The 22,707-nt window shown below is 39.6% G+C and overlaps 1 protein-coding gene across 1 annotated transcript; it reads left to right on the top strand.

Moving 5' to 3' along the window:
- Nucleotides 1–1,469: 1,469 nt before the first annotated feature.
- On the top strand, nucleotides 1,470–20,643 carry CAAP1 (caspase activity and apoptosis inhibitor 1). The gene is made up of 6 exons (XM_086479874.1): nucleotides 1,470–1,601; nucleotides 2,694–2,894; nucleotides 4,365–4,449; nucleotides 5,445–5,520; nucleotides 15,110–15,183; nucleotides 20,271–20,643. The coding sequence occupies exons 1-6, from the start codon at nucleotides 1,470–1,472 to the stop codon at nucleotides 20,612–20,614; spliced, it is 912 nt and encodes a 303-aa protein (XP_086336000.1). The 3' UTR covers nucleotides 20,615–20,643.
- The last annotated feature ends 2,064 nt before the right edge of the window (nucleotides 20,644–22,707 follow it).

Raw genomic sequence — 22,707 nt, forward strand, 5'->3', positions numbered from 1 at the left:
GATAACATGTTTGAATCTGGGAAAAACACAGACCCAGAAGAAAGAGAAAGGACACTCTGGTGCATTAAATAATGAAGAAAATAGTTGCGTGTCTCTGCACAGAAAAGGAGGTTCTTAACACAAATTCTTTCCGTGTAATGATGGACACTTGTCTAACCTTGTCTTTATTTTTGGCTAACAATACTGTTCAATTGACATTTCCTGCTGTAGCTAATCTTGGTGCTGGTGGCTGAAGGCTGATCAGTGCCTTACTGAATTGCAGCAGTCATCTGCCTTTAATGGGCTTCACTGCTGTGATTCCTACTTGTTTGCATCCCATGAAAAATAGTTTTGTGTCATATTTCTGCAATACTCATGAAATACCACAGAAAAATGAAATTTATCATTGACATTAGCATTCACTGGGATATGGATATTTGATTTTTTTATTATAGATATTTCCATGCTTGAATCATTTTTAATGGTTAATGTCTCGGTAGAAGTTACCAATGTATCAACCAAATCATTAAGAACAAATTTCTGTGGACAAATAGCTACATGAGAACCAAGTTAAGGTGTTTACTGTGGTGTGTAACTTGTTGCTTAAAGCTTCATACCAGGGACTCAGAACACCAGCTCTAAAAATTTTTGCGCAGGTCTGAGAGGTGACTCTGTGGAACAACAGATAATTAAGTCGAAAGTTTCTCTGCTGGGCAGGCTATACGGGCTACAGCAAAGACTAGAACCAGGTTCGACAAATCGGCATTAAAAAATTCCACCCCCTCCAAGCAGATCATCTCACAATGCTGCTCGGATGTTTTGCAGGTGCCGCTGAGCACGAAGACAGCGTTACCTGGACAGTGTAGTTTGCTTGGATTTGCCATCTAGAGGGGTTTCTAAAAGGCTTCGTACAGATCTGTGTTTCCAAACAGCTGCCGCGGGAGTAGAACGAAAGTCCTCACGTTGCTGGAACACGTTGAAACCCAGGGAGAACCGGTCAGGACTAAATAGTAGCCGCCGGTGACCAGAGAGACTTGTATAAAAGGGTGCCCTGCCTACGTCTGGAAGCGGGTTTATTCCCACCTCGCTACCGGAAAAAAACCCCACGACCGAATCAAAACCGCACGCCAGGGCCGCTGCGGGCGGGCGGGAAGCCCAGCTACGGGGACGCCGCCAGCACCGCGGGCGGCCCCGCCACGGCCCAGCGGCCCCGCCCGGCGCCGAGGCGTGCGGGGCCCGGCAGAAAGCCGCCGGCGGCCCCGCCACGCCGGACGCGCGGGAGACGAACCCAGCAGGCGGCGGCCCCGCCGGCTTAGCTCAGCTCAGCTCAGCTCGGCTCGGCTCGGCTCGGCTCGGCTGGGCTCCCGCCCCGCCCCGCCGGAACGGGCGCTGACGCGTGGCGAGGCGCCTATCAGGGCTCTGCCGGAAGCACGCCTCGCCCCGGGCGCGCGGACGTGAGCGCGGCGGCAGGCGGCGGCCCCGGCGGGGGGATGCCGGGGCGGAGGTCTTCCAAGGAGAAGAAGCGGCGCCGCTCTCGTTCCTGCTGCCCGGAGGGAGCCTCGGGGCCGGGTGGCAGCGAGAGGAAGCGGCGGAGCACCGAGTCCAGCCGCGGAGCCCTGGAGGTAGCGCGGGAAGGAGAGGCGGGCGGCTGCGGCCGCTGCTTCCCCCCTGCCGCCCCGGAGTGACGGTGCTGGGGCCCGCCCGGGCCTTCTGCGGCGCGACCCGCCGCCGCCCGTGGCGCCCCGGGCGGGCGAGGCCTGGCCGTTGTCGCCGCCGTGAGTCGCTGCGGGAGGGGCCGGTGGGCAGGCGGCGGTGCCCGCCTCCCGGCCTCTGGTTGAGGCTGGCTCCTGTCGGGACCTGCGGCGCGGGCAGGGTGCGTTCAGTCCCAGCCTGCGGCTGCGTGGAGGGGAACACCCGGGCGGGCGGGCGAAGGCACCCACGGCGAGGGCGGGCAGTGCCGTGGTGCGCCCCGCGCGCGTCCTGGGGAGGCGGGTCGGTGTTTCCCCGGGTGTGAGAGGTGTGGGGCACAAGCGCAGAGGTGACCCCCATCGCCGTGCTCGTGGGATGGTGACCCTGTTCTAGGAGGCGTTGTACAGAGATTCGCGTGACACGCGCTCCTGAGTGAATTGTGGGGCTGTCAAAATGTATTACTAGCTGGTTTTCTTTTTTGTTTGTTTTGGTTGGGGTTTTTTTTTTTGTTGTTTTTTTTTTTTTTCATTAACTGTAGAGGACTTCCACTGATGTATGGAAGATATATTTTCTGGTACGAAGCTCACTTTTATCCTTGGAAGACTCCATCCCACGCAGGGAACTAATTTCCTTAGCAGGGTAGCTATAACTCATGAGATGAGTGATTTAATTACACAGCAGATCAGAAATGGATTTCTTCTGCCTTAAAGCATGCTTTCAAGTATAAGCAGCAGATAGGTATTTGCAGATAATATTTCCTAGTTAATATTTAAAAGTACTTTTTGCCTCTTGAAGCTTTTAAAATTTCCCCTGGCATAGGAATGGTTTCTGTAACCAAAAATATAGCTTCTGTAATGCAGTTAATGTTGCAAGCTGAAACATTATGTGGAAGGTCAGAAGTCCACCTTAAGATTTACTTTGCAATTATGAAGGGAAAACTGTTGCAACCAGAAGAAGTTGCAAGTTTCCTTCTTCTCTGGTTCGCTAGAAAACATGAACATTGTGTTTGCCCTCCTTGATTTTAGGAAGCAAAATGCAATGTGCTGTCTGGAGAAAAAGTGGAAGAAGCTGAACAACCCAGTGATGTAGAAGAAGGAGGATTAGATCTCAGTGTGTCACTCAAACCTGTCAGTTTCTACATCGCAGACAAAAAAGAAATGCTTCAACAGTGTTTCTGTGTCATAGGGGAGAAAAAACTACAGAAGATGCTGCCTGATATTTTGAAGGTACTGAAATACACTTACTGTTTGTATACTTCTTACAAGCTGGAATGCTTGTGTAATTAAGCGTATCTATCTCTCAAGTCTAGTGGACTTCGAGTTTAAAAGCTGCCTGTGTATTTCTTAAATAAACATCAAGTCTCTGAAAGTGAGACTTTTTAAAGATTTGATATAGTTATTCCAGTTTACTCCTTTTTCCACTGCTTAGCCATTGCTTAGTGGCAGGCTGCTTATTTTTGTGTTGTCTGTCTGTACTGGTTTAGTTAAATGCAAAAGGAGTTTCAGAATTGCATGAAGTAAATTCAGGAGTGTTGTTCCCTAATAAATATGCTGATATGTTAATAAAAGTTTGATTTCTATTTGTGTCAGCTGAATTTCTCTGTATGGTATTAAATTAATGTCTGAGATAAGGCGGTAAAACCCCTTCTTGATAAACAGCTTCTGAAGCTGTAACTTCTATGGACTCTAGTGGCAGTATTTATAGAGTTTTACTGGCTTAAAACATAGGCTTTTTGAGTCTTGTGAACTGCAGGACCTGGTAAAAATAAATGAGTCTAGCAGCATGTACAGAAGAAGAGGATGCGGGTGAAGTGCCATTTGTGTGATGCTTGTTAAATAGTTTTTAAAATTCTGTGTTCAATTTTTGAGTCATATCATTCATACAAGTGAGGTAGGACTTCTTCATTTTAAACACGTAGTGAATTGCATATAGTCTCATCTGTTTCTCTGGAGAAGAAAAGAGGTCTGGAGCAGCTGGAGGCAGAGGCGTTACTGAGTTTGAAAGGAAGTTGCCTGGTGTTGTAGAACCAAAGCTACAGTAAGGCTACGAATTTTACAATGTGCTCAATACTTCCTAGTTCTGGTGCTTGTACATGATATTACCAAGAGACACCAAGTAGTATAAAAGATGTGGAGGTAAGTGAAATACTCATAAAGTCTGTGGCAGCATGTGGTATGTGTCAAGCATGAGAAATGGATTACATATTCCTTATGTTTTCTTTATTATGGTATACAATAGTTAGTGTGTTGTCAATAGCAGTGTTTGCTTCAGTTTGTGATCTTGGATTCAGCAGTTGGCTCTGGTCACCTTAACTATGTAATCCACCTGTTCCTGAGTGATGGAGAATAAGGAGTAATCAGAGCTACAGTTGGTTGCTGTTCCGTGCTTCACACACACACGGCCCAGTATTTCTACTACTCAGTGTTGCAGCTGCAGTGAAAACTCTAAGCCGTAGGTCAAGTAACTGGTAGTATGTATTGACTAATTTTTCAGAAAAAAACACACACTATATCTGGTAGTTGTCAAAACTGAAACGCCTACCTGGTGTTCTTCAGCAGTTGCATCAAAGCTGGTCAGGATAGGGAAGGGACTTGCAACTTTTCATTCAGTACAGTTGGAGTACTACTTACCATTCGTAATTACTCTGTCCTCAGAAATTCTTAGTAGCTGGTGGTCTGTCTTATCTGTCTTCTTAGAATTGTTCCATGGACGAAATCAAAAGGCTTTGCTTGGAGCAGTTGGAGCTGTTATCTGAAAAAAAACTGTTGAAGATACTTGAAGGTATGGATGAAACTTTTAGGCACCCCTGCACACCAGAGAATAGGCTGCCTCTCAACTGGATTTTCATTCCATTTCTAGCTATTTTTATGTATATATATATGCACGCACACGTACATGTATATACATATATGTATTAGTATTACATATATACGCGTGCCACTAGTATATAAATGTGTATTAGTATATATACACATATGTGTGCGTGTATATGTATATTTTGGTTTTGATCTTTTAAGCTTGAATGAAATGGTCCATTGATTTAGAAGTTATTAGGGACACACTCAGAAAACAGTAGTATAAGCTGCTTTTTCTTAGTACCCAAACTAAGAACAAAGCTTTTGACTTAATGGAAGAAGCAAAGCTAGGATTATAGGAGTATTGTTTGAAATCCATTATTTTAGGTAAACTCACATTAAGTTGCCTTGTGGTTCTCTGCAGGGGAAATCTGACATATTTCAATAATAGTTCAATTGTATTAGCAAATGCACTAGAGTATCTGGTGTAGTTAAAGGATTCTTGGTGGATCCCTCTGCTCTGCTGAGACACACAGTTCATGTACTTTGATTAAGGATATGACATTCCAACTTTTCAATATCTTATTGAACTTCCACTTGATATTTAAGGGCTGTAGAATTTATTTGTAAACACTGTTGTCATCTTAATGAAGTGGTACTCTTGAAATCTTGAATGCTGCGGAGGACCTTCTATTAATTCTGTCTCCTGTGCTTTAGTGCCTGTAGTATTGTGCTAGCAGTAGCTATTCTATTTTTTTCATGATACAGTGTAATTGAAAAATGCCAGCCATGTGGCTAGCAGAAAACTCACAAATAAAGCTTTTGATTTTGACTAAGTCTAATTTTAGAACATCTGCTTTAGGAAGAAAAACCTTTGTTCTGCTGATTGCAATACTGTAAATCATTACTAGTAAGCCTAACTATATAGCATTAATTATATTACCTGCTTAAATATTCATGTTTGAAACTGTGTATATCTAGGCAAGATTGGAGCTGATTCTGATACTGACGAGGAGACAGATGGAGGAGGCAAGACTGGAGGTGAATCAGTCAGTCAGTGAGTAAAAGACAAAACGCTTTAAAACTTAAGAATACTGAACAACACAGGGATTTTTCATGAGCAATTATAAAATGCAACATTGAAAGACCCGCTTGCTATATCCTTAATTATGAGATTGCTTCAGTTGAATGACAACTAGCTGTGACTGCTAGCAAGCACTAAACTTCTAAACGTGGCTTTGTCAGTTTATAACATTAAGTATGTCTTAAGCACATAACAGTTTTGTAGTGGTGTTACTGCCCATCACTTGGATTCTAGTAACTGAACATGTGCACACTCCTAGGCTGCAGCAGAAGCGAAGTAATAAGATTTAGGTTAACCCTCTTTAAGTGAGCTAAAGCAGGTCGAGTAACCCCTTCCCACTTAGGACAGTGAATTGTGTACTGTTAGTTCAGCTGAGGGGTATCCGTTCTCTTCCTCTCTTGTTTCTGGTCCTTCATTCCTGCACTGGCACTTGCCTGTTCCCTTGTTCTCTGTTGTAGAATGTCTAGAGTTTCAAGAACGGAGGCGTCTGGTTTCTTGTTCTTAGGTTGGCATCTGTCAGTTTCGTAAAGGCCAATGCTTTTTAAACTTTTCTTAAAATACTTGTCTGCAGGGGAAATCTGACTTTTTTTTTTTTTTAAAGACTTGTGTAGTATACTACTGGGCCACTTTGTTGAATGGGTGAACTCTTTCTGACAGTTGCTATGGAGGTCGTGAAGGGGAAAAGAAAGTTAGTAGTTGTCACCCACAATGTGTCAACTTTTATGAGATTAACTTGCTTGTAGAAGACAAAATAAAAAGCTTTCCTGTTTTAATTGTGGACCTGATTACATCTGGTCCACAGATGCAGTGCACAAACTTAATATACCTCTGAGACAATACAAGACAATACAATACAGCAGTGTTGGGCAGATTAAAGTACTTCATAGTTGCTGGTTTGGTTAGTTCATCTAGACCTACTAAATAAGAACACATGGATGGGAAAGGTAGTGATAGTAATCAAAATTTCACATCTAGTCAGTATTTTTGATTTAACCTGGTTTCTGATCCTGTCTTTGATTCAGAACAAATTATGAAGTTATTGAATGAAGTAAGTTTCTTTGATCACATCTCATCATACATCATACAAATATACTAGAAAGCGGAGTGATATTAAGTTAAGTGACGTTTCAGTTTTTCTCATGTGATACAGCTGTAATGCTCTCTGACACTGTTTCTTCTAGGGTTCCATTTGTAGCTGATTTGTGACTGTATCCCCCCCTAGCTATTTGTTGCCCGCATGACCTGTGAATGGTGTCAGTACACCTATTTATGTGGACTAATTGCCTTATTTTGGACATTGCCCCCTGCCGGCTATTTAAAAAAGCAAACTAAAAAATTCAAAACCTACAAAATACACTAGATATCAGGTCTCTGTTAAGTGATTGATCTTTTGCCAGTGAACTTCTGAATAGAATGAGAAGACAAACTTGTTGGCTGAGGAGACCACGAAAAATGCTCCGAGATTATGATTTCTGAAGGAATTATAAGTTTGGTTTTTTTTTTAAAGGCCTTCTTCACAAGCTTGTTACTATTGCAAAATACATGGAGTGTACTTCATCTCGAAGAAGTATGGCAGGATTAGTGCTACTAGATTTCAGGAAGGTAGTTCTGTGGCCTCAAGGTGTTTCAAAGCTACTGTTGAGACATATATTTATGACCCTCAGCTACAGTAGATTGAATAAAGTCCTGCTTATATGCAAATACACTAATGATTTGAGCTGGTAAAGACCTACCTAAAAAGGGGAAATTGTTATTATCAATTAATGAATAAAACAACAAAACAAGGAAAACAAACAGGATTTACCTTTTTTTAGCTAGTGGCTCTCTGAAGACACTTAACAACCTATTTGCCCATGGCAAGTAGGAAAGTTTCAGGAAAATGACATCTGTACGATCTAAATTGCAGGTTGGAAGTCTACTGGTTTTACACTGTACAGATAATATTCCAGGCCTAAGCAGTGAGCAAACAGAAGTGAGTTGGTGTGGTCTGCCTTTTCTCATAGCTGTGTTGAAGTACAGCAGAATTAAAACTGACGAAGTTCTTTAACCATTGTGCATTTACCAAAAACTGACAAAGCTAGGTCACCTTAATGTCACTGATGAGAAAGATGGAAGCAATAATTGACAGCAAAATCAAGAAGAAATTATGGTTACAAAAAAAAAAAAGTAAAAGAAACTGAGAGACGTTGATCAAAGTTATAAAGCAGCTTGCTTCCTTTGACAAACATAATGGTTGAGATGCCCCTGGTTCTTGATTCTCTTCTCCATCCTGATAGTTTTAATATTTCAAACGCCTCCAAACTGGCCAGGCAAGATATGTCAATGTAGGAATTGTGGGTTTTCTTCTCCTTTTAATGCAGTGGGTTAAAGTATGCTACACACATGGGTGCTATATCAGAGCCTAGCTGTGTGCTAACTTTAATAAAAAACAAAAAGGAAGAGCTGTTTGGATGACAGAGAAAGAGATAGGAAGGAATAGGTGAAACAAGGAAAACTAAGGTTTTATGTTAATCCTTAAGCCCGGTGGTCAGTAAGTAAAGCAATATTATGATTTTACAGCTGTACAATGTTAAAAGCTTTTTTTACTAAACAGGTGTGATCTTTGGGTATTTAGGATCACTTTTCTGCAACCTGTGTAAATAAATATAAATGGAAGTTTGCTAAACTTCAGGAAACTTTTTCAGTCAGAATGCCAACAAGTCAGTCAGTAGGCAGGGAGGCTAAAGATGCAATAGTGAAGAAATAGGGAAAACTGTATTGCGAAGTTAAACTTTGGTTGTTGGTAATCATTAATACGTTTTTAATTATTGTCTGACTTTAAATGGGTGAATTTGTTTGCCCTGGTAAGAGAAAAGACTTTTCAGAATGAAAAGTTTATATTCTCACTGTTGGTTCTTCATATTTTATCTTCGTTACTTGTGGTTTTCTTATAAATGACTACTTTTTTCTGCATTCTGTTGCAACATTAAAGCTTTCTTATTTAAAATCTGACTTGTGTTAGTTGTTTTCATGAACTTGTAAAGGTGGGAAGGGAAAATGTCAGTAGCAAGTCTTACTCTAATCAGAAGATTGTTAACTGATTGGAAACATCTGTTTCTTTCATCCTTGTACTTTAAAAAAATTAAAATTGACACTTATCCCTTCAGCAATATCCACGTATCAGTAGAAATCCAGAAAGCTCAAATCAGTACAGCTGAAGAAATTACAACAATATCAAATTATACAGGCTTTCTAGGAAGGGTATAGTTTGTACTGTTTCGTTTCTTTTTTTTTTTTTTATTTTCTGAAAATAGTCAAGTACATATCTGTATCTAAAGACCTGCTTCTTATCTGTTCCATCTGAAAGTAGCAGGGATTTAGAGAAGCTTCTCCACATACAGGGAGGATTGCAGAATTTGGCTCTTTATCTGAAGCTTTGGATGGTACCAGTACTGTAATTTTAAATTGAACCTTCCCTTTTCTGATGCACATATCCTCATTCTGCCACCAGAAGCCGAAGTCCTCAGGATTTTCCTAAATTTCATCTCCGTAAAAGCTTCGCATGCTTCCATTAGCATGTAAAACACTTGCTGTGGTATTTTGTCGCTCTCCTCTTCAGAGTTAAACACTAGAAATCCTGGAATAAGCATGCAGAAGAACTGAAGAAGCAGGGCCTATGTTTGCCAATAACGGGAAATTGCTGTTACAATAGATAATGCTTCATTATTTGTGAGCGCTGTGTAGATTGTTGACTGTGGTTCTCAGAATTTTGTTACTGTTTCTCTGTTACTGTCTGCAATGGAAATACCATTAAGAGAATTGCTGTATACCAAGCTTCCAACTAAATGACAGGTGTTTAATTGAAAGGAGTTAGCCAGTTAGTGTCCCGCAAAAGCAAGCAGGCATTTTCCCACCTCATTCAAAGGGTATTGGCATGTTCTTGAGCTATTACTTTCCTCTTCCCTGGATTGGCTCTCTAAATACCCTACAACAGAAGGACTGAAAGTAAATTATTTGCTGTAGTATAAAACATGTATTAAAAGAACAGGCAGGCTAATATCATTATAGTGACCATATGTTCTTGTGTATAATGTGAGTAAATGATCTTTTGCTTTGAAAATCTAATGTGCTTATTTTTTTCACTGTGTGAAAATTTGCAGTTTAGTATTTGCACTTTCAAGAGCTCCCAGGATTTTTACTGCTTTGCAGTCATGAGCGCGGTTTTTGCTTGTTTTGTTTTAGAAAGGTTATCAGTTTAAAGGCTTGCCTTATTTTAACGTATTTTCCTCCCAAGTACTGGTCTGTTCACAAGCATGCAATTGCCATCTGATATTTACCCCTGTAGGACAATTTGGTTATCTTCACCATTTGGAATCACTGAAAGAATAGGCTACATGAGTCACTGAACTGATACATTAGCATTCAGCTTCTGTTCTTGTGGTGTCCTCAAACTTCACCTGTAATCGGACCGATGGACCTTTCATAGTGCATTAAACTATTTGATTAGCAACTGTTGTTTGGGATTTTTGTCCTGAGGAGTACTACTTCATAAGGACTTTTTTTTTTTTTTAACAAATTGCCCGCCGTTAATTATTTTAGTTCTCATTTGTCACGGAAAACTAGTCTTGCAACAAAAATTTGCGGGAAGCTTATGAGGACTTGGGACTTCTAGAAATATTTTTTAGAGTTGGAAGTGCAAAGGGAAATTTTAATTTAGGAAGGTACATCGTCTTTATGTCAAGAGTAATAGAGGTACTGATCTCAAACCTCACTCCAGAGATTTAGGTGAATGTTTCTTAATGACAATTAAAAGCCCTGTAAGGAAAGCATCAGCATGACTGTGTCTCATATTGTCAGACTGTCTTCTAGGCCAATATATTATTTTTTTCTGTCACAAAACTTTTCCTGCGGGTCTGCAACCCCAGTTATTACTGAAGCTTGGAATCTCAGCCACCATTATTGCAGTGCTGTTGTCAGAATCCTTAGCTGTGCACTCCTCTGACCAGTACCCATTTTCCTAACCTGTGCTGCTGTCTTACCTCACTCTGCATAATCTGCAGGAGTAGTTGTACCAAATCACCCTCAAACCCAGATATCTTTGACAGCTATGCAGATTCCTGAAAGTAATAGGTTCTGTACAGAACCCACGTCTGTGAGCCGAGGTAAGCATTGCATTAGCGTGGAGCATGCTGACGTGAAAAGCAAGCATAGGGCAAATTTAAATTTACAGCACTTGTCACTAACAAACTGTAATAGTTACCGTCTTTCTGCTGAAGTGAACATACTGTGCAGATGTTGTTGTATTTAAAGAAAAATATGCTGAATTTATCTCTTGGAAGAGTGAATTTGAACTTAACTGTCATCCTGGGGGAGAAGTATCTTTAAAGACTGGTAAAAAGAGGGAGCTCCAAATTGCTGTGGACGCTTACTAGCATGGCATGAAACAAGAGGGTATTAAATTTGTATGTGGTGCCTTAATTTTACATTACTGTATCTTCTGCTCCCATTGTTTGCAGACATGATGTTGTGCTTTCTTAAATCTATACTGCAATATAGATAATTAGGGAAAAAATATTTCTTACTAACAAACAAATTAATCAACGTTGACAAATTGAGAGCAAAACTGAATTGTGAACTGAAATGCTTCTCCTTGGCCACAAGATGGTGCAAAATGCCTGCCTATGAAATGAAGTAGTGAAGGTTCAATCCAATCAATTCTGAAAGGGTAAAACGTGCTGTAAAAGTATTTTTGGGTTCTAAAAAGTCTTTTTTTTTTGACAGTAGGTAGTCTTTAAAGGAACACGTGTTTGCTCTAATCGGTGATAGTGGCAAGGCAATGGAAGGAAGCTTTACAACAAGTTTTGATGTGTAATTTTTTTCAGTTGATAATTTCTATTTACATAGCTGTTAAAACAGGTGTAGGTAATTTCACAGTCAGTGTTTGAACCATAGAGGTCACTCTGAGTTTTCTGTTGAAGAGGTGATACAATTCCTTAGTGAAATTTGGTGTTGGAGCTCAGAGTTATAACCAGTGGTTTGAAGTTTCTTGCCTGAATACTGTTTGTGCAAGATCAGACTTTTCCAGTGACACATTGCTGTCTGGTGCAGAGAGGACTACTCAGTCCAAAGTGATGAAGCATGTGTGTGAGGGAAGATGGGGTAGGGGCACCCTAAGCAGCTTTTGCTCTTAGTGATGGGCAGGGTATATCACCTTATTGTGGTTGAGTTGAGTGACAAATCGTAAGAGTTGCTTTAAAAAAAAAAAAAAAAAAAAGGTGTATTCTTCCAGGTCTGTTGACCGGTAGCTGGTCCGAGATCCACTGCTCTCCCCAGTTGCTGGCACTTGGACATACAAGCCCACAAGTTGCTGCTCAGACCTCCTTGCATACACAGGCGCCTTTGAAAGCTGGTGCAGACCTATGGTTGTCCTCAGTAGCTGATGCTCAGACTGTTGATCTCTTGGATATCTAGCAGAGCTCCTCAGTTTGTCTACTTGCAGACCCTGGTCTCTTTCAGGAATCTGGCATCTGATCTTACAGTCTGTTTGGTATGTGATGCCCAGACCTCTCACCTTACTTGCTGGCTAGGCCAGCCTGAGGTCTGCTGTTGAATTACAAGCATCTGCGTACACACTGATGCATGACATTGAAGTTCCATGAGGAAGTGTATGCACATTTTTCATTCTTTCTAGTTTCTGGCAGCACAGTACTGCAGGTCCCTATGACCTGTGGTCACCTGTGCAGTTGCTGGTGCTCAGACACACACACACACGTGTGCATACATACAGAGATTGGTATCCTCTCATTTTGGAAAACTAGTTAGTACAGCAATAGAGTTCAATAAGAAAGCAAGACAGACTGCAGTGATCAGGTCTGGGGCTGGCCAGACAAATGTACTGGCCAGCAACCTGTTTATGCTCTGCTGGCCCTTTTATCTACATTTTTTTTCTTGTTTTTCCCCATGCTTGCTCTTTCTCAGTCTGCCTCAGCCTCTTGCTTTTCCTAGCTTTGGTTCTTCCTCTAAACATTGCATGTTCCTACACTCCTCTTAAAAAACATTTGCGAGTACATTTAGTGCAATCCTGAAATGCTCTTCCCCAGCATCCTATACAGACACCCTTGCTCCCATATACAGTAACACCCTTCAGCCTATAAGGTGGTTTCTCTAGATGACTGCTTTTCCTAGGTTTCATTCCCAGAAAACAGGCTGATTGCTCTCCTTTCACAACCCAAGGAGCAACCCAGGCAGAGCGATCCCTCTGCACTCATGAAGTTACTAGGGTTCCTCTGCTTGCTGTTTTTTCTCTGCTTTTCACTGGGTCTTGGTGCTTATGGTGACTCACCATTGAATGCAGAACCTATTGGACAGGGCAATGCAATGGATAACTGAGTGTGATAAGCCTTGCTAAATGACAGGAGAGCAACACCTGAAATTCCTGGGAAGGTGTGCTGTGACAGCATCATGGGCAGATTTAGCTGGTGGTCTGTGCTGGCATATGGCTAACCCCACACAGTAATGGAGGTGGGTGAGGAAATATTGCTATCCAGGAGTCTGGCATCCTCTCCAAGCAGAGGACCAGTTAGGGTTTGGTCCTAAGGTGTGGCCTGGAGCCTGGTACTGAGAGGATGTTTCCCCTGGGAAACCACTGGAGTGGTGATTTGGGTGCGTCTCAGTTGACTCTGACCGTATGGGTGTGTGTATGAGTGCAAAACTTTACCTCACGGCCTATCCTCTGCTTGATCCACTTAATAAATTGAACATGTAATGTCATGTAGTTTGGTTCTCCTTTTCCCCCATGACAGAAGGAAGATTGAGACTCTGGTTAATATGTCTAAACCATCACATAGAGCAGACATAATTTTATTTGTTGAATTCCTGGACTTGTTTTGCATCTAAGAGGGAGGGCTGTAATCTGTCTTGCAACACCTCTGGCCTGATGACCAGTGCAAGACCGATGACTGGAATAGAAAATAAATGAGCAAACTGGCTTTGTTTGTAGAGAGGCAAATGTTGAATAATTTTCTGAAGCGATTATCCGTATATACAGGACTTCCTCCTTGGCATAACTGTTTGAACATCCAGTTTGTATCCATTCCTTTTCAGCCCTGCCTGGGAAGGAAAAGTCCAACAGAAATTAAAAGGTTGGGAGAATAATTCTTGAGTTGACCAAGTAGGAAAGCAAACTGAAAGGATACATACCACTGAGTTCAGAGTATAATGCATCACAGTAAATTGTCTATTCCCAGTTTATTATAATGGCATTGGACAGTACATTTCTCTTTCCTTACTTAAGGTACAGAACATTTAAAAATCTTTTTTTGAGGTACTGCATGCATATGAAAACAGCTGCACATTCTCCTTAGTCAGTTATTGCATGCTACCGTACACATTTATGTTGCAAGGGGTACAAAAAGTGGGAGAGACAGAAGAGTCTATTGATTTGTAACCTTTGCTACTACAGAAGAGGAAACAGCGATGAAAATAACTCTGTGTCTTGCACCAAGATGGCTAGGAGTATTATAGTGTTCTCCCTCCTACATAGGCGTTAGTTGCCTGAAAAAAAATGTCTTTGAGAGCATGGGGAAAATAAATCTGTGTTCAATTTTAGGAAAAGCCTTCAGGCCATTACTGAAAAACAAGTTGTTAAAGTCATTATATTTACATCTGTGTTACTGGAATACTGCTATCCTTTTTATAGTGCTGTTTAGCTCCCACAGGCAGGATACTTGCATTGATTCCATATTAATATGTATGAAGACAATGCCATACTGACATTCAGGGTAGGAAACTGGCAATTCTACTGTCAAAATGCTCGCTAAACATGGCAATTGAACTCTTCCTGCGATTCAGGGTCATTCTGCCATCCTTCTTCCTGTATATTGCACAGTATTTTCACAGTTTGTAGAACTAGTACATGCAAAATGTGTGAAAAACATTAACATTTCACAAAAGTATCTATTCCTTATCCTTTGTATAAAGCAGTTGAAACCTCACAGGTCAAGGGTAGAAGTCTTGAACTAGAAGAAATAGAGAAATGCAAATACTGAATTCAGTTTATCAGTTGAGTTGCATTTAGTTTTAAGAAGTGTCCCCTTGTGAAACTATGAGATTGTGATGTAGTAGAGGTGGATGGTGGTGGGGTGATGGTAACTTCATGACAATACCTTCTTCATTTCAAAAGAAAATAGTAAATATTATTTCAATGCAACTGAAACTATGTTTTTTCAAATTTATTTTGTTTCAAATAATTTAACTGTGTGACAATTTATTCTGAGTTTTAGAGAAGAGCTGCTAATATTAGGGAGGGGCTGCCAGCGAGGATTGTTATTCTGAAAGGGTAGGGTGTAGTGGAAACAGTTACTTTATCCTTGCTTACTGCTGGGCGAAGAAAAACAAAACAAAACAAACTTGTTCTCAAGTGCTTGGGTTGGCACTCTGTATGTACCTTTTGCCTTTATTCATACTGTACTTGGCCTATCGGTCTACCACCACATAATTTCTTTACTTAAAGTAAACATTTCTTAGAAAAGTTCTCTTAAACTGTAAAAGACATAAATTAAAATGTCTTCTTATTTGTTTCCAGACAGGACAACAGTATAGACTCCACTTCTTCCCTCAGAGAAGACAACAAACTGGAAGGTCAGGAATCAAAACAAGGTATGTACTGGAGAAAGCTGAAATTTGATTTTCTTGATATTGAGCAGTGACTAGTTCCGGATAACTAGTAGCTCCCTTCTGAACAGTGCCTACAATCACAGAGAAGCATCCTCTTAGAAATTAGCTGATGTAGGGTTACAACCTCTTCCTTGGGCTCAATTCCAGAAAAGGAGAGGGGAACATTGAAGAAGACGTTGTAGGAACTTTGGCTTCGTAATTCTGTGGGATTGGAGAGGTTTTTGTGGCTAGAAGCACATTGCAGCTCTTCAGAGTTTGCTAGTTTAGCTTCTGGAATATGACTGAAGCTCTTGCAAGGCTTATTTGGCTCTTCATATCTAGTTTTGCAACTGAAGAGGAGCCTCAGTCATTTCAATTTCTTGGTATGTAGGCAATTGCTAATACTGCTATTACCATTTGCCGAATTCTTTGAGAGTTGGTTTTACTTTCTGTTGAGATGATCATAAGAGTCTACAGTACTCTGATTGGTCATTCATAGAAATCTGTTATTGTGATAATTGTGAAGTTGGTGGCAGTTGAAGTACACACTCAAATCTTTGAATCTCTGAGAGCAAACATTTTGTCTGGTATATTTTATCTTTTTAAATGCAAAAAATATAGTAGGTGAGACATTCAGGTACTACAGCGATTGACAGAATAGAAAACACAAAAGCAGGTAGTTAGTGGTAGACATTTGAGTACCTGCTGTGCAGGGAAACAGTTTTCTTAACCTGCAGCAGTATTTGGTTTGTCCTAGTTATTAAATCATCACCATGTAATGACTGCCTGTATTATTTTGTGTATGAAGCATTAGAATTGTAGGTGTTTCTGTCTTAGTCTGTTTATTTTCATTTGGACTAGCTGTATGCCGTAACATCAGAAATAGCTTTTCCAATCAAAGAATGTTGCAACTTTTTATAAGCTACATTTCTCTTCTGCAAAGATCTAACATTATGTGCTTCCTGCAACTCCTATTTCACAATTCAGAATGTTGTCTAACAGATGTCTCTTAGCATAACTTTGTGAAACATGTTTTTTTCTGAAGTAATTAGCGAGGGGAATTAAATGAAGGAGAGTCCTAATAAAAGCATCAAATCTTTTAGGAGCAGGTTGCTGTGGCTTTGTGAGTAATGCTTTAATCGTTGCTCGTTGTACTACATGGAGTGACCTTAGAACTGACAAATTTCTTGCAGTTCTCTTCTGCTTTTGTAGTATCAAAGGGAATTGATGACTGTTGTAGGTGATTGCTTCGTTGTTGTTTTTTATGACTTAATCAACCTGGGTATCATGATGGCTTTGGGCTATAACAGTGGCTCCACTCAAGTTGTTAGCTTTAAAGAGCTTTTGAGAATATCAATATAAATTTAAAAATATAACGGTAATCATTCTGCTGAGCTGCAGCCTGTGATGCTATGGGAAAAGAAGAACTAATGAGAGGATAAGCAAAGGTGGATAAAATAAAATTAAAAAAAAAAAAGGAATTAAGTGTGCTAAAATCAATTTTGCAATTGTAGCTGAAGGAAAAAGCAAAAGTTACCAAAATGAAAAAGGTAATGAGAAGTGCCAGCCATGGTCTTTATTACTGGGTAAAATTACAAGTGCAAAAGAGGGAAATAAAGCTCATCAGCTAATTAAACATCTGTAGGCAAATGAGCTTGTACGAACACTGTATTACGGAGTTTTGGAGGCTCCAAATTCAGAATGAACCCAAGGCAGCTTTGCCTAGCTTTCTGGTCCGTACTGATTCTGGGACAGGCATGAACGAGTGTTAGTATTTTGTTTCTGATTGATGTGTTACCAATACCAAAAGGAATCCTGAGGTGGGTTGACCCCAGCCAGCAGTAGGCACTAACTAGCTGCCCAATTACTTTCCCACAGTGGGGAGCAGGAGATGATCAGAAGAACAAAAGGGAGAAAAACTTATGGGTCAAGATGAAGACAGTTTACTAAGTGAAGTAAAAACTGTGCACTGAAACAAAGAAAAATAAGGGATTTATTCATTACTCTTTGGCAGCCAGTTTTTTAGCCAATTCCTGGAAAGCAGAGCCTCAGCATGCATAACAGTTATTTGGGAAGACAAATGCCATAACCATGAACATCCCTCTTTCCTCCTCCTTTCCTTGAGTTTTTATTGCACAATGTATCATATGGTAGAGAATATCCCTTTGGTCAGCTGGGCTCAGCTGTCCTGTCTCTGTATCCCTCCCAACCTCTTGCCCATGCCCAGCCTACTCCCTGTGGGGTCAGGGTGAGAAACGGAGAAACCCCTGAGGCTGCACGAGTGCTCTTGAGCACTAGCTGAAACTCTAGTGTGTTATCATCAACAGTTTAAGAACCAAATCCAAAACACAGCACCATGCAGGCTTTTGTGAGGAAAATTAACTTCAGGCCAACCAGACCCAGTACAAAGTCAGTTTCTCTTTGGCAGTGAATTAGGGTGATATACTCAGAAGTTAACTTTAAGGGTTTGAACTACGATCCATTGATGCTCCTAATTTTTGATCCGTGGAAATACTACTTGGTTGAGCAGTGTGTTAGGTAAATACTGACTGATGCCATGCAGCAAGACCAGAAGAATTTCAGTTTCTTACTCCTGTTGATTCCCCTTTTTTTTGATCTTTCACATACTTTGTGTCTTGAAAGGTAGTGTTGAAAAGGTCATGTTCAAAGTTCTTTCCTTGGTATGGGAAACAGGTAAAACTATATCCAAAACTGAAATATTAATCTTGAAGTTACTGTCACAGTAGGAACAGGGCAAGACTACTTAGGATTGAAGAAGGCCCTGCTATGATCATCTGTTATGAGTACTTTTTATACACACTGCCATGAGGAGGATTTTTTGATAGCTTCAGAATAATTTATGTTCAGGCTTTCAGTTTTTATTGCTCGAAATTGTGATTTATCTCACAAAAAGCAAAGACCAAAAGTTCTCTGTAAACTTCATCTATATGGCTTACTGTACATTTTTCAGAGTTGAATTTGCCGTCTTGTCAGCTTTGATTAGGATGTTGGAGGTGCCACATACGTCAGCTGTATATGTTTCCATATATTCTGTATTTACCAGTGTGATGGCCAGTTTTTTCAAGCCAGTAAACCAGTTTTATGAGGAACTGGATTGATAACTATGTAAGATCCTAAATCAGGAGTGCATTCTCAGTCAGGGTAGCATACAGTATTCCTAAATCAAGACTTAAATGCTGTGACAAATCATAGCCTGTGATCACGAGTGGATATCCAAATATCTTTTTTAAAGCATATATAGTAAAAAAATCTTTAATCCTGAATCAGTAAACCCCTTGGAATTATGTTGTAAAATGTTACTGTTGTTTGTAAAACCAATTTGAGATTATTTTTTAACAGAAACACACACATTCCACACACCTTCTGTCTGTCCCTCCCTCCCTCTTCTTTTTTTTTTTTTTGTTTTTTTTTGTTTCCTAAGCAGAGAAAGTACATTTATAGCTTTCTTAGTATTGATTTTTTTTTTTCCCCACACCCTCAGGATAGCAGGAATGTCATAAACCGTAAGAAAAATAGGTATTTCATAAGGTTTTTCTGCTCATGAATTAAAACCAAATGCATGCCAAAAGGTGTTTTAAAACATTTAAAAAGAGTAGTATTTTTTTTTTAAAGTCTTATTTGTTTTTCCTTTAAAAGTAGTCTCTTTTAAGGTTGGTTGATTAAACTGATTTTGAGCAAGGAACAATTTCTAATCTATACTCTACTGCTAATCTTTGTCCAGAACTTCCTCCTAGTGTGAGGGATTTACACAAAAACTCAAGAAGAAAATACGAATCACTATTTGGGTGGGGTGTTTTTTACACTTCACACTTGTGTTTTCAAGAAAAGTCTCACATTCTTTTTGTTGCACTTTTAAATATTTCCTGTATAATAAAAGACACTGAAACATTAATGCAAAGGCTTCTAAAAATGTTATTTCAAAGATGGTTTACTATTTTTTGTTTTTTGAAAGGGGAGAGAATTGTTTATATTGCATCTGAAAAATGTAAAAAAATACAGGTTTGCAATACTGGCTGAATATATATTAAATAGAAAAAAAAGAATATTTTTTTATATTTATGGAATCATTATAGACTAAAGTAGCTTACATAGGAATGTAAACTTTCTTTGAATTGTCATGGTAAGAAATGATACGTATTTCAAACCCACAGATCTTTAGCTCTAAACCCTCATTGTTGATTAACAGGGAACACAGCCATACCTTTGGGTAGTGGTACTACCAAAAGCCATTTTAAAGCCTTTAGAATCAGTAGCCTTACTACCATCTGACTATAAATTGTTCATTTTAAGCAGGAACCAATGCTACTGTAAGTTTCCACAGATACAAAGGCTGGTGAAGGACTAATGATTTCTGAGGCCATTGTATCAAAAGCAGTAGTCTGTAGCCAAAATGTGAGAACAGTTACTCAGGTTCTATTAGAGTTTTGCTTTTATTTTATTGCACTGCCTTTTCTACTTTTTTAAAATAAACTCCAACTTTTAGCCAGCATTAAATGCCAATGCCATAACTTTGTCCATGTTTTTAATGAGTTAAATACTTCTGCAATACTTGTGATAGATTCTGAACAATTGCACTGTAAGTGGAGTTTCTATTAATTTTTAGAACTGTGCCGCCAGACTATAGTGTCCCACTCCTTTTAAAATGCCTAAAATAGTTTTAAAGTGTCATTTTCAAAATTGCATTTTGCAAATTAAGTTTACTTTAAAGATAACAACTAATAATTAATTTTGCACTGCAGAGGCTTACTTGTGATACAAAACGTTATGACATTTTAATTGGGAAAATAGACCATGTAGCTCCATAGGATGGAATAAATTTCCCTGATACTGCTGCTTTGCTATATTGCATGTTCTTCTAAATTGGCATAAAAATGTGTTAACACTTGCCTAAATTAGATCAGCCTTAAAAGTTGGGAGGAGAAAAAGAGGAGGAATTGCTTGTCTTAAATTCATAGATCTTTTTGCTGCTCTTAATCTGGAGAAGAACACTTTAAGCAGAAGAGATTTTGTAAGTTGAAAGAAAAACGGTTCTGTTAGGCAGCTGTATGATTGTTACATTTGTGTTACAGGCAAGGGAGAAGATAGTGATGTCCTCAGCATAAATGCAGATGCATATGACAGTGACATTGAAGGCCCATGCAATGAAGAAGATGGCCCGGATGTGCAAGAAAACAGTGTCAGAAGTGGAGCTGGTCAGATAGATGACCTTCAGAAGGACATTGAGAAAAGCGTGAATGAGATACTGGGGTTGGCAGAGGCCAGCCCGAAGGAGCCCAAAGCAGCAACCTTAGCCGTTCCTCCATCAGAAGATGTTCAGCCATCGGCACAGCAGCTGGAGCTGCTGGAGCTTGAGATGAGGGCTAGAGCTATTAAGGCTCTAATGAAAGCTGGCGATGTAAAAAAACAGCCCTGAGATTGTTTAAATGTAATTTTCAGTATTTGTTTTGAAGGATGTAATGTCTGTTCAGTGCAAGTGTATTTGGGTTGGGTATGACATTCCTTATTCAAACCCTGTTGTGTGCCCTGACCTGTGGCTTAAGCCGTTGATAGCTGGTTTCATTGCCTTTAGCGTGGTTGTTCCATGACATGCACAAACAGAGCAGTTTGATGCTTCACTGAGATCAGGTCTCTGTGCTGGGTTGTCTCCTCAAGGAGTCACACAATCTGTAGAGCTATGCCAGGAACCTGGTGCCTTCCAGAAAGGTTAAGGGAATCAAGTTCTTTGTAACCCCATGGTTAGAAATTATCAGCTATTTTATTTATTAGCAACTTGTTAAACTACTTGAGAAACTTGATTTATAGGTACTTCATTAAAAATACCATTTTGAAGAGGTCTTTTGTCATGTGACTGCCTTCAGCAGTCTGTGATGAGATTTGAGATTGCTTATTTCTCCTTGGGGCCCAGCTCATCATAATGTAGCTATTCTAGTTAAAATGAATGATGATTCACTTAAAAGCATACTTAATTTTTAGAAAGTTGGATTCCTAAAGGGAGGGATTTTTTCCTTTCAAATAAACAGTTGAACTGTGTTATTTTCAGAGTTATGAAAGTGCCTGAAAGTGACAAATACTGGAGTTTTTATACTGTTGGTCATGTAATTTTGTTACTCTTCTCTGCTGTTTATCTTCTGTGTCATAACTGAAATAAAAAGAGTTTTTTTCCTTTTTTGTGAAGTTTTTTGTTGAATAATTGGCATAATATTTAGTGCAATGCAGCAAATCAGACAATTTAGAAGACCCTGAGTTTTTAATATTTAACTGATGTAGTCATTTCATGTTCCCTGTAAGTAGGAAAATCCACCTAATTTCAGTATAAATGTTTTTAGAAAAGGCATTTAATTTATTCATTATATAAAGTTTAAAAGTAATAATTCTAATTTTATCAATTTCAAAGATATTTATTTGTAAGTAAATTATATTATAGGATTAATTTTCCTGCTATGACTTCTTAGAACAATTAAAATAATTCTGATTTTGTTTAGAATTAGCACTGGTTTTATACTTGGCTGCTAATGAAATGCGTATTAAAATATTTGTGTGTATATTTGTTCACATACACACAAGTCGATTTTTTTTAAGGTATGAAGTTTAAGAATGTAATCCTTGTTAAGTAAAATGATGTATTATATATTGTTACTCCTGATTTTCCCTTGATTGTTAGGTAGAAAGCAAATTAGATACTTTGCAACAGTAGCACAGATAATTTCCACATGCTATTTTGTAATATTACTGCAGACCTTGTTCTATTCAATTATTAGGTCTTGAATTCTCTTGCAAGGTTTATAATTTTCTCTTGCCTTTTTTTTTTTCCTTTCCCTTTTTCCCTTTATTCTCTTTTTCCTCTTTCCTTTTAAACTCTTTTCTCCCGTTTTCGCTTTCTTTATTGGAGGTCAAGTGCATTTCTTTAGTAGCGAGCTTCTTAGATATTTCTTAAAGTATGATTGATTTCCTCTAGAATCAATAGTATTGTAAGATGATAGCAAAATAGTGCAGGGTAAATTTGATTATAAACTACAACCTTCAATAAATACAGCTGAGAAAATTAGTGTGTGTTCACTAAGTGATGGCAGTGGCCTCAGTAAATTTCACCTGGCTGTAATCAGTTATCCAGGGCAACAACTTTTTTCTATTATTAGCAAATGGAGCATGTAGTTACAATATATATCTCCAGTTGTTACAGAAGAGTCTGGGGAGACCCACCAAGTCACAAGGTTCAGAGTGGACCCCCTTGCTTTTTGAATGTCCTCTGAGAGAGAGGAGTCCAGGTGCAAAGAAGAGTTCAGACCCAGTTCTGCCACAGTGCTGACTTATTTCAGCTTGAGCTGGGACCCTCCTGTGAGGGACCCACCTCGGTTGTTTCCCTGTGCCTTTTAAGGCCTCACAATCTATTACAGGAGGTGTTCACGTGACTGTCCACGCGACATGCATGGCCTGTTCGTCCAATTACCTTTTTTAGTAGCCACTCTTCCTCTATGGTGATTGGAGTAACATCTTTCGAATTTTATC

This window comes from Leptosomus discolor, chromosome Z (genome assembly GCF_034619465.1).
Source record: "Leptosomus discolor isolate bLepDis1 chromosome Z, bLepDis1.hap2, whole genome shotgun sequence".
NCBI lineage: Eukaryota > Metazoa > Chordata > Aves > Leptosomiformes > Leptosomidae > Leptosomus > Leptosomus discolor.

Bases quoted from the DNA above. Each gene is read 5' to 3' on its own strand.
- CAAP1 (XM_086479874.1), top strand. From the start codon at position 1,470: ATGCCGGGGCGGAGGTCTTCCAAGGAGAAGAAGCGGCGCCGCTCTCGT. The intron at 5,521-15,109 runs GTGAGTAAAAGA...ATTTGTTTCCAG, and splicing joins GGAGGTGAATCAGTCAGTCA to ACAGGACAACAGTATAGACT. The intron at 15,184-20,270 runs GTATGTACTGGA...TTTGTGTTACAG, and splicing joins AGGTCAGGAATCAAAACAAG to GCAAGGGAGAAGATAGTGAT.